The 11,553-nt window shown below is 45.8% G+C and overlaps 2 protein-coding genes across 3 annotated transcripts in view; one reads left to right on the plus strand and one right to left on the minus strand.

The window, feature by feature from the left end:
• FBXL12 (F-box and leucine rich repeat protein 12) overlaps positions 1–1,850 on the minus strand; it is a 6,281-nt gene extending 4,431 nt beyond the window's left edge. Inside the window, exons 1-2 of the mRNA XM_011380234.2 lie at positions 1,522–1,850; positions 1,336–1,408 (exon numbers count right to left, since the gene is read on the minus strand). Coding sequence (XP_011378536.1) covers positions 1,336–1,408; positions 1,522–1,625 — 177 coding nt within the window. The 5' untranslated portion in view covers positions 1,626–1,850. The remainder of the gene's footprint in view (positions 1–1,335; positions 1,409–1,521) is intronic.
• A 4,078-nt stretch (positions 1,851–5,928) lies between these two features.
• On the plus strand, positions 5,929–7,486 carry UBL5 (ubiquitin like 5). 2 transcript variants are annotated; one of them, XM_011380235.2, is made up of 5 exons: positions 5,929–6,089; positions 6,352–6,418; positions 6,617–6,700; positions 6,837–6,874; positions 7,335–7,486. In XM_011380235.2, the coding sequence occupies exons 2-5, from the start codon at positions 6,363–6,365 to the stop codon at positions 7,376–7,378; spliced, it is 222 nt and encodes a 73-aa protein (XP_011378537.1). In that variant the 5' UTR covers positions 5,929–6,089; positions 6,352–6,362; the 3' UTR covers positions 7,379–7,486. The 2 variants fall into 2 exon arrangements, with proteins under 2 accessions (XP_011378537.1, XP_011378538.1); XM_011380236.2 differs by having other exon boundaries at positions 6,006–6,110.
• The last annotated feature ends 4,067 nt before the right edge of the window (positions 7,487–11,553 follow it).

The raw sequence follows: 11,553 nt of genomic DNA on the forward strand, positions 1-11,553 counted from the left end.
GATTAATATTATTCAGTATAACCTAAGACTATTCTAAGCAAGGTAAGGAAAAAGACATTAATAGCCTCACACCAGTTCAGGTCATGCTTTGCCACCAAATAAATTTGGACTAAGCTTACAAAAATATGTTCCATTTTGCAAACTTTTTGATTTTGGATTTGCAGATGAAGAACTGAAGATGCTAAAACATAAATGACCCTACCTCTCAGAAATCGCACTTCTGGGTTACAGAGAAACTTGGACCTGGACACGAGAAGATAGACACAAGGACATTCTTGTGGAACAAGGACCAGCGACGTGGGTAACACCTGGGAGGTTGTTAGAAATTCAGAATCTGGGGCCTATTCCAGGCCACTGAATCATAATCTGCATTTTAACAAGATCCCCAGGTGATTCGTCTGCACAGTAAAGTTTGTGACTCTTATAACACTGTTTTTAATAGGAAAGAGATGGAAATAATCTAAACATCAATAAGAAAATAAACAAATTTGGTATATTCATTAAACAACAATTAAAGGAATGATCTAGATTTACACATGGCCATTATAATAAATCACAAAACTCAGGTGTGAATAAAGCTAGCTGTGGGCAGTTACATAAGTAAAATAACATTTAATTATCTAATTGGAATAGCATTATCTAAGCTATATTAACACATTAACAATACTGTATATTGCTTACAGGTTCACACACATAGGAATTGAATAAAAACGTCAAAGGAAGGCTACAATTCCATTTTATAATAGTGGAACTCCTCTGAAGAGTTTACACAAGTGCAATAAATACACCTCTATATATACATATATAAATAAACATTTGTATGTGTGTTTCACACAATCTGCAGCAAAGAAGTGCAAAGGTTAAAATAGGTTAAATCTGGGTAGTGCGTACATGTTCGTTATCTGAAACCATGTTATCCTCTATATATTTCTATATATTTGAAATAGTTCATAATAAAAACAAGAAAAATAAAATGCAAGTGGTAGAAAGTGAAAATGGTTCAGCTGCATCACTCAGGAAATTAATTCTGGAAATCAGTTGACTGGAAAATGATTTCCCCATGAAAACTCCTCAGTAAGAAGTAATAATCTAATCATCAACCAGCACTTAACATATGCTGACTATATATATCCCAGGCACTACTCTAAGCTCATTCCCTGCACATTCTCAGTTATCACCTTTCAGAAAATGGGGAAACTGAGGCAGAGAGGTCGCAGTGGAGCAAGTTGGCGACACGGCCCGGACTGCCTGGCTCAAAATCCACAGTGGGAGGGCGGCTCCTCGAGGTCTGGCCAGCCGACCGCGGCCCAGGCCCGCCAGGCTTGCCCCACTTACCGTGTAGAGCGTCAGGTCAACGTGTCGCCACAGCCACCGGTCGTCCACCAGCCTCTTCCAACGGTGACATACCCTAGGGAAGTGGACCCGCCGTTAGAACAAGTCCGACCCCGCCGGTACCGGATCCGCCTCTCCGGTGCGCCCCGCCCAGCCCCTCCCCACCGCCTCCGCCGGGCGAGGCCGCACCGGGAGAGGCGGATCCGGTCCCGGACCGGGAGGTAAGAGAAGATCTCCAACAGGACCGAGTCCGGCAGGTCAGCCAAGGTCGCCATGATCCCGTCGACACGCATTTCCACTTTTTGCTAGAGGAACTCTGGGACTCGCCCCGGGGGCGCCCCAGAGGGCGGGGGGAGTGGGAGCGCCGGCAGGGCGCGGGCCACGGCCGCGGGTACCGGGGGAGAGTTTCGGCTTTCCTTCCGCGGGAACGTGGTCGGGCCCCAGCGAGCCACCAGCCCGCGGTCCGGAGGAGGTGCGTAGGCCGGGGCATTGAACCAGGACTAAGCCGGGAAGGCGTGGCTGGGGCCGTGACGAGTCCGGGGGCGTGGCTAGGGGCGGGGATACGGCCCGCGCCGCTGTTGGGGGCGGGGCTGAGTGATGGCGACCTCGGGGGCGGGGCTGGGGCCAGGGCCACGCCTGCAGGGCGTGGCTGGGGAGGTGCCGAGGCCGGAGGCGGGGTGAGGGGCCTCGACAAGGACCGATTTCGAAATGCGTGGCTGGGGCCGTGACCAGGCCAGAGGGCAGGACCCGAACCAGTCTTGAAAGGCCGGGGCTGGGACCCAAGCAGAGCCAGGAAGACATTGCTGAGGTGGTGGTTGGGGCGGGACCACGAGCGGAGGACAGGGCAGAGAGTGAGGCTTCTACTTTTTAGTGCTTAATAACGCTTTGTGATGCGTATGCATGAGGATACACTTGTAGAAGTGAAATAACTTGCCAAAGGGCGTGTTGAATTTTTTGTTTTGATTAATAATGCCAAGTCGTTGACACTCTCACCAAATAGCATTCACTTTTTAAATAGCAATTCATACTGTCAGTGAAATTTATTGAAACATTCCAGTATTCATGAGTGTTTAAGCTGCTTCCAGATTTGTTACCACAAACAATATTGGAGCTAAGCATACTTTTATGTACCAAGGCAAACTTCTATTTACTAAACATCTGCTCTCATCCTGCAATGACTCTTTGAAGCCCCCAAAGCACCTTACCTCATCCCTAGTTCAGAATGTCTTATATACCCACTTTCCCTTTCTGTCTCTGAACCTCCTGTGCATGTGGGGGTCTTTGACTCTCCTGTATGTGAGGTTCCCACACATATGTATGTATTAAATTTGGTTATTTTCTCTTGCCAATCTGTCTCATGTCTATTTGATAATTAGCCGAAAGAACCGTGAAGGTAGAGGAAAGTTTCTTCTTCCCCCCATAGTACGTACGTACGTATGTATGTATGTATGTATGTGTGTGTGTATATGTATTATTTATATATATATACATATATACACCTCTAATGCCTTTATTTCTAAAGGATAAATAACCAAGAGACACTTTGATGGCTCAAAGGACACATGAAGTTTAATTTTGAATAGGTTTTGCTAAATCACACCCTCAAGAGCCTACAATAGCAGTAAACGTGTTATTAATAACATGTAAATGCACGAATTGGAGATGTAAAAACTGTTTTCAAAAGAAATGCAAAACTTAAGATGTATACATTAAATGTGTGAAATTTTTCCATATCAATTATATCTCAATAAAGCTAAAAAATATAGATCCGTATGCTCACACTTATCTATAAATAAAAACTAAAACATAATGGTTAACACATAATCAGATTAAGAGATAAGCCAGCAAATACCCAGATTGGTCTGTGTGTGAGCACACGCACCCTCTCAATCACTGCAGGTGGGCCATAATTGATGAAAACTCTTTGAAGGCGGTTTGGCAATATCAGATTGCAGCCTCTGTTAGACCCAATAATTCCGCTTCTAGGATCTCACACTGTCAAAAAGAATGAGGTATGTCTTCCTGTGCTGCTTGGGACAATGTATAGGATACTGTTCACTTTAAAAAACAAAGTATAGAGAACAGTTTATGTAGTTTGATCTCAATGGACACACACACACTCACACATATACACATATATCTCTCCAATAAAATGCATACACGATTTATTGTTTCACTTTATTCATAAATCCCTGTATAAAAACTGTCATTCCTTTCTGCCTTTGACATAATTTAAAATATTGTATGTTACTTAAAACCACGAGGTCCCTATTTCTATTGAAATGTATTATCTGGCTTTATCATTTTCTTGGGAGGTTCTGTATCACACATGTTTGAAAATGCAGAGACAATCCCTAGAAAATGGAACCTTTTAGGGGTAGTTGTTCCTGGGGAGGGGCTGCAGTCTGGAGGGTAAGCTGACTTTACGTGCTACTTATATACTTTCTTGCATCTTGAATTTTTACTGTGTGCAAGTATTATTTTTAAAAAAAACAAATTCCAAATGTTTATTAATAAATCAAACCTTTCATATTTTTCCTCGAACAAAAGCACAGAAAAAAAAAAATGCTTCCTTTTCGGGCAGCCATCTTTCAACGCTGGAAGGAACGATTAAAAGAACTGCACAGAGGTCAAGTTGCTTGCCAGGGCCACAAGCCCAGATCTTTGTGATGCCAGAACATGGGCCTCTACCACAATGCACTGTGGTCATGAATTCCTCTGCAAAACCCATGCCAGTCATGCAGCGACAACGCCTCCTGGGCTCCCAGCACTCGGGCTTCTCCTTCACAGCACCTGTCACACTGTATTGTAACAACCTCTTCAGTTTTCTTTACTCGTCTTCCTCCTCTGTCAAACTGAACTCTGGGGTGGCAGGTCAGCATTGGTCACTGCTGTATCTCCAAGGCCTGCTGACAGGCTGAGATGTTGGGGGAAGGGACCTCCTGAGCAACCCCTTCCTCCTCTCAGATTATTTCCCCACTGGTAAACCCTAGGTGGGAGGGGTGCCTTTAAGTTCAGCAGAACCCAGGTGTCCCTGCCCTCAGCATAGTTACAGGGGATTCCTAAGAACCATCGCCTGCCCCAACGCAAAGCTCCTTCCTCTGGGTCAGAAACCCAAGAAACAAAGGGTCAGAGAGGGCCTGCCCAGTTAGCTTGGGTCATGACCCAGAACTCTACCTCCGCTACAAACAGCAGATCTAACAACAGATCCTACTGCCACCCAGACAGGGGGATGGGGATGCCCTGGCTCCTGATGGGCAGTCACTGAGTCCCTTCATGGGAAGCCCCAAGTTAGAATTACCAGGGTGTGGGGAGGGGTCACTAGTATGAGGTGTCCTGTCTCCTGAGGCCCCTCCGCCTCTCACCTGAGTCCAGGGCAGCGAGTCTGTGCAGCATTGGCAATCTAGTTCTGTGACTTCCCATTGTTCCCCTATCCTCTCCTCAGGATGTCATACCCTGCAGTCCCCTCCCAAGATCCTCACCACTCCCCATGGAGTCCAAGGCCCCGGCAGCCCCAGACTTTATTTTTCTCCACTTTCAGCAGCACTCCCCACCCCTTTCCAATCTCCCCAAGCCCATAAATCAGCATCATGATCCTGTACTTACGCTATCTTTGAACTGAACACTGAGAAATTAGAACTTCTCTTTTAAAACAAAAACTAACATTTACTTCCCTCCCTCCCCGCCCCCCGCATTACAAAAGTAACATATGTTCATTGTAGATAATCTGGGAAAACACCAAAAAGCAACAAAGAGAAAAATGAGCCTCAGCAATTCCACCATCTGGTTGTAAGACCTTCAACACCTTCTGTGACTCACCCTTTCTATGTGAATGCAAAGATGCGCTCCTTTCAAACCTCCTCAGGCACATCAGTACCCTCAGCTCACCCTTGACCTTCCAACTTCTCTTCTTGTCTCATCTATTTTTCTGCACTCAGAGGTCTGTCAGGGGCTGGTTCAAGACCAATTCTTAGGGTGGGAATTGCTATCGATCACCTTTCCATAGATGAGGAAAATGAGAATCAGAGAGGGGAAGTGTCTTGCTTGAAACTATACAGCTTAATATTAAGGGGTAAGGTTGGGGTTTTGACTCATCTGTCTGGATCCAAAGCCTGTGTCTACAATCTGAATAGCTTTCCATTCAGATTCCCTGCCCTCTCAAGCCCACTCAGAGGGGAGGAATGGTGGGTCAAAGTTCTGAGGCAGGAAGGCTCCTGAGCCCAGCATTTGTGGTGGGACCTCTTGGCCAGCCCGACCAGGTTACCCAACATATATCCCTTCCACAGGATGGCCCCTCATGTCTTCCACCTAATCTCACATCCTAGTTTGAGAAAGTAGATTGGGCGAATCAGAAGTGCTGGCCCCTTTTCAGAGTGAATCCCTTTGGGCTCACCGTAAGGGAAATCCTGCCTGCTGAAAAGGAATAAAACAGTTACATTGGCAGCTGTTTGGTTACCCGTTAGCCCCCTAGCTGCAGTTAGAGGTTTCGCCGGGCTCAGGAACAAAAGGTTGCCCCTCTTCCCATTGTCCCCCGGTCCATGAGCACCGACTGCAAGTCTCCTCCTGCCCAGCCTCGGGACCCCAAAGCGGTGCCTAGGAACCCACAAGCCCACGCCAGGGCTCGGAACACAAAGAACGCGGCTGGGTGTCTACCGGCACCGGAGGGACCGGCGCCTTCGGCGGCGCGCTTCCGCTTCCGGTTCTCGGCGTCGACTCTGGCCGCGGCTCTGCTCTCCACCGAGGAGGTTGTGGCGTCGGTAGGTTCTAAGCGCTTCGAGGTGAGGGGGGCCAAGTGGAGCGGTCCGGAGCCGGGGAAAGCTGATGGGACCTGGCCATCTACGGTCCACCGGCCTGCGAGAGGCGGCTAGAAGCGGGGAGGCCTGGGGTCCGCTGTCTCCTCGGGGTGGGAGTGGGGGTGGGGGTGGGAAATGAACAAAAATCTCGGTAACCAGAGATCTTGGGGCCTGGGAGGCCCTTGACGTCCTGACTCCGCTGTCTCACAACCCCCACACTGTGTAGCTCCAGACAGAATGATCGAGGTTGTTTGCAACGACCGTCTGGGGAAGAAGGTCCGCGTGAAATGCAAGTATCCACCGGTGGCCGAGAGGCAGTGCTCCCCGTGCGGGTGTTTGGCCTGAGGCAACTCATTCTGTGTTGCGGGGTGATTTTAGTTGAACCTGGGACAAGGGGCGGATGGGGCCTTGGCAGAGTGCATTCAGCCCTGCAATGTCCTCTTCTGTGTTCTACCTTCCCGTTCCATTTTCCTTAACTCCACTGCGCCCAGCACCGATGACACCATCGGGGACCTTAAGAAGCTGATCGCAGCCCAAACTGGTACCCGTTGGAACAAGATTGTACTAAAGAAGTGGTGAGTGCAGTGGCACAGCTGGGGGCTGGACAGCACAGCACTAGGCCAGAAGGTTTGGGTTGGGGGAGTGCCTTGCTTAGAAAGGGCTTCCTCAGCTTGCCTCCAGGGTTTTTGTCTAAAAGGTTCTATCTCCTAGGTACACGATTTTTAAGGACCACGTTTCTCTGGGGGACTGTATCCTTTGTATGATTTGAGGAAGAGTGTACATACCGTGTCCTGATTCTCTTGGTTAAATACTGAGTCTGTCTGAGATGATGCACATAAGGTGTTTAACTTAGTATTTGGCACATGGTGAGCATTTAGAAAATGGGAGTCGTGATTATTTTGATGGAGGAGGAGGGTGGTTGGTGAAATATTTCGAGGCTTAGAAGACACTTTAAGGTCAAGATATCTATTACTCAGTTCCACCTAATGTGGACAGGAGGTCAGGGTGGAGTGAGATTCCGGCATGTCAGTTGTGCAAAAGGAGCATGAACTTTTTATTGTTTGGTGTCTCCAAATCAAAAGGACCCAGTCCAAGATGGCTTCCTCGGCCCCGGGGCTGAGCATTCAGCCCATCCTCACCCAGCTGTGAGAGATGAGAGGGGTGGGGATGGAGCCCACAATATTGATTCCTTAACACCTTTCCTTTTAGATGAAATCCACGATGGGATGAACCTGGAGCTTTATTACCAATAAAACAGAATTCCTTCCCCTGCCATGCCCTCCCTTCTCTCAGCGTCACCCTCCACACTGGTATAGATGCTTGTTTTTAAAAAGTCATGTTAATAAAAGCTTAGAAGCAGCTTCATCGTTGTCATCTTTGAGGGTTATGTAATGAGGGGAGTCGGTATCTGGTTGTCAATATACTCAGTACCCAGCTCAATAAGAGCCCAATATTGACTGGATTAGTGAGGAAAGAGTAAGCCAGTAGACTAGGAGCCTGTGTGGAAGTTCAGAGCTCGGGGACTTGCCATGAGTTAGGAATACTGGATTCAGACAAACTGTGGGTGGAATCCCAGCTCCAACACCAACAGTGACCCTGACCAAGTTCCTTAACCTCCCTAAGCTTCCACTTCCTTTTCTACAGTGGAACTGATTGTGTTTATTTCATTGTCACATTATGCAGTGTAGATGAGCTAAAACGTGGTTAAGCATCTACACTTCCATCATAGTGGACAGAGCAAGACAGTGTGGAATAGGCTGAATGTTGACTGACCATGAGTTGTGGGATTCGGGGAAGTCAGCTGCTGTGATTCTCAGTTTCCTTGAAAAAAGGGGTACCATGATGGCACTCACATCTCGGTGAGATAATGCAGTTAAAACAGCAGGATGTCAGGTCCACAGTGTTATTAGCTGTCTCCAGCCTCCTCCTCCCACGTGTGAGTAGACAGGACACCAAACACCCCATCTCTGTTCCCCTAGCCACAGATCCTGGGGTCAACCGTAGCCTTGTCCTTTCCCAGAGCCACATTCCAGAGCCCTTCTCAAGAGCTTCCCCCAGAACCTTGCACCATCCCTCCTTCGGGTTGCCCTGCCTTGTCCTCCTTACATAAACACATTCAAATCTAGCCCACTGCTTCCCAAGCTCCTCCCAGCCTTCTACCTTCCATTCACCATTCGGCTTCTTGGGAGGTGGACCTGCCAGCCACCTGGGATGCTGCTGGCCTGTAGCTCATTGAGAATAGTCTCTCTTTGGTCTCTGTTAGTCACCTCCCCACCTGCCCCTTGGCTCCCCTGTTGTCTCCAGGACTCTGTTTCCTCCCAACATGTCAGACATGAGTGTTTCCTGGTACCCTTGTTCTTCCTACACTTAGAGCTCAATCTGCCCCCCTTACCTGGCTGTTAAAAAACAAACCCAACAAAAATTTTTTAACAATACAGCAGCTTTGACAAGGCGATTCCTCATTTCAAATCAGCCTAGAAGAGTACATGCTAAAAGTAAAGCCCCTTTCCTCACCCCATTCTCTCTTCTGAGGTCAGGCCTTTTTCAGTGCATTTTTATAAACTTTAATTTTATTTTCAAAAGATGACTATGGTAATATCTGCTTGTACAATATCCAGATGTTTGGTTAAAAATTGTTTCGTATTAACACCACCCCTCCCGCTGGTGGCAATTAGTAGCAGTTTGCTTTTTTATGCTTTATTTTTGACATTTTTCCATATAAATTACATATCTCATTTTTTAATTAGTATTTTTATTGATTTTTATTTTTGTTTTTTACATCAAAGGACAGTATGGAGGGATTTTTGTGGTGATGGAACTGTTCAGTCTAGAACTGTGGTGGTGGATGCCGGAGTCTGCATTTGTCAACTGAGGATGTAGGAAGAAAGATGGCGTGCAGGCCATCAAATGAATTTGTCTGGATTACAAATGAATCACATGATGGCACTGAAGGGGGCGGGGAAGAGAGATGACCTAAGTAACTTTAGAAATAGTATTTTGACTGGATACTGGAAGGCTAAAGATGAAAAAAAAAGCATACACAAACATTGTATTGTACTTGGTAAATATGTTCCTCACAGGGATATGATTTAGCAATTCTGAAACTTGTACCAGTGTATACACACACACAGAGTTGAACAAATGGGTAAATATATTGTAGATATATTGCTATATGGTTAGAATGAACCCTGTGGGGCTGGATTAGAGTTGTACACATCAGAATGGACTCATGGTAAATTTTATTTACTGTGTATACAGATACATGCAGATATGTGTGTATACATGCATATATTTCCTTGTTTTATCCACTTAGCAGGACCAGATGCAGTGACACCCCAGTAGTAATGAACACACCCAGCTCCCAGTTCTTGGTTTCTAAATAACATTCTCCAATAAAAAGAACTAGGGCTCCTTGGAGAAGTGGTTCCAGAGCTAGGGCAGATTCCAAGCTGAGCATGGAGAATCTTGTGATGTCAGGAAGTAGGACGTGCTCAAATAAAAAGGAGAGAAGCATGTTGCAAGGGCACCGAAGCCAACCTATGAAAGAGCTCCCAGTAGCCAAATTTGGAACAACTTGAGCAACGAAATGATGACAGTATTGGATTATAATCCAAAGAATAAAATAAATATTCTTAAACTCATGCTCATATCAATAACAATATGTAAATAAATGGGAAAGGGACAACTCTTCATTACAAAAGAATTTTAATAAATGTAGAAGAGGGAAATAAGAAATCACCTACCATTTACACACATAGAAATAATTACTGTAGGCAAGACGCACTGATAGATGCTAAAATTGGTGAGTGAAAACTTAAGCAGAAGTAGGATATTTGCACAGTCTCAAAGTATCTCCTCAAAAGTATTTCTTATGCTCCCCTTCCTTTTTCTGCCATCTTGGAGCCTGTGGAGTCCTGCTGAGAACAGGACTTCTAAAACAACAAATATGTCTGGAAGGCTGTGGTCCAAGGCCATTTTTGCTGGCTATAAACGGGGTCTCCGGAACCAGAGGGAGCACACAGCTCTTCTTAAAATTGAAAGCGTTTATGCTCGAGATGAGACTGAGTTATCTAGGCAAGGAATGTGCTTATGTGTACAAGGCAAAGATCAACACAGTGACTCCTGGTGGCAAACTGAACAAAACCAGAGTTATCTGGGGGAAGGTGACTCACGCTCATGGAAACAGTGACAGGGTTTATGCCAAATTCCGAAGCAACCTTCCAGCTAAGGCCATTAGACACAATCTGTGTAATGCGGTAAGCCTCAAGGATTTAAACTTATTGAAAGTAAATAAAGTGGATTTATTCTTTTTAAAAAAAGTATTCATTGCAGTAGTAAGTTTAGAAACTGCTTTAACCAAGTGATTGAAGATAATATTGCAAGTATGGTAAACAACCTCTAAGATGGCCCCTAATGATCTCCTCGTCCTGGTATCCATACCCTTCTGTGATCCCTTCCTCTTAAGTATAGGTTGGAACTAGCTTCTAACAAATAGAACATAGCAAAAGTGGTAGAATATCACTTCTGAGATGAGGTTGTAAAGAGACTGGCTTCTGTTTTGCTTGCTCACTGGTCATTGATGAAAGCTGCCATATTTTGAGCTGCCTTTTGGAAAGGCCCCAGCCAATAGCCGGTGAGGAACTGTGGTCTTCAGTTCAACATCCTGTTAGCAACCACATAAGCAAGCTTGGAAGCAGACCCTGCCCCTGTCAAACCTTCAGATTAGACCACAGCCACCCCTACTGATAGCAGCTAAATAAACTGTGCCTGGATTCCTGACCCATAGAAACTGTGAGACAATAATAATCCACTAAGTTGTGGGGTTATTTGTGATGCAGGAATAGATACCTTAATACAACCAGGAGTACATAGCAACATGATAACCTGGTATGATGCACCGAGAAGGGCACATCATCTCTGGTATCCCTGCCCATAATGCATAACCTCACCAAATCACGAGAAAATACCCAACAAACCCCATCATGACAAAACATCAGAATGAGGGGCCATTCTACTCCTCAAAAGTATCAAGGTCGTGCAAGACAAGGAAAGACCTAAAAATTGTTACATATTAGAGGAAACTGAGGAAACGTGACAATGTGGATTCAAGTCTAGTTAATAGTATTGTACCAATGTTGATTTCTTAGTTTTGACAATTATTCTAAGGCAGAGTTTCTCAGTTTTGGTACTGTTGGCATTTGGGGCTGGATAATTTGTTGTAGGGGTTGTGCATTGTAGGATGTTTAGCAGCATCCTTGGCCTTTGCCCACTAAATGCCAGCGGCATTTCCCTCTCCCCATTTGTGATAACCCAAAAATGTCTTAAGACATTGCCAGATGTCCCCTGGGGAACAGAATCGCCCCTGGTTGAGAACATCTGTTAGTTTGTTTCATGAAACGTCTGTTGAAATTTCTTGCCCATTTAAAAA

The sequence above is a fragment of the Pteropus vampyrus genome, unplaced genomic scaffold, assembly GCF_000151845.1.
Source record: "Pteropus vampyrus isolate Shadow unplaced genomic scaffold, Pvam_2.0 Scaffold391, whole genome shotgun sequence".
NCBI classification, from domain to species: domain Eukaryota; kingdom Metazoa; phylum Chordata; class Mammalia; order Chiroptera; family Pteropodidae; genus Pteropus; species Pteropus vampyrus.

Coding starts and splice junctions, on each gene's coding strand:
- UBL5 (XM_011380235.2), top strand. CDS start 6,363: ATGATCGAGGTTGTTTGCAACGACCGTCTGGGGAAGAAGGTCCGCGTG. Junction 6,419..6,616: donor AAGGTCCGCGTGAAATGCAA/GTATCCACCGGT, acceptor CACTGCGCCCAG/CACCGATGACACCATCGGGG. Junction 6,701..6,836: donor AAGATTGTACTAAAGAAGTG/GTGAGTGCAGTG, acceptor TCTATCTCCTAG/GTACACGATTTTTAAGGACC.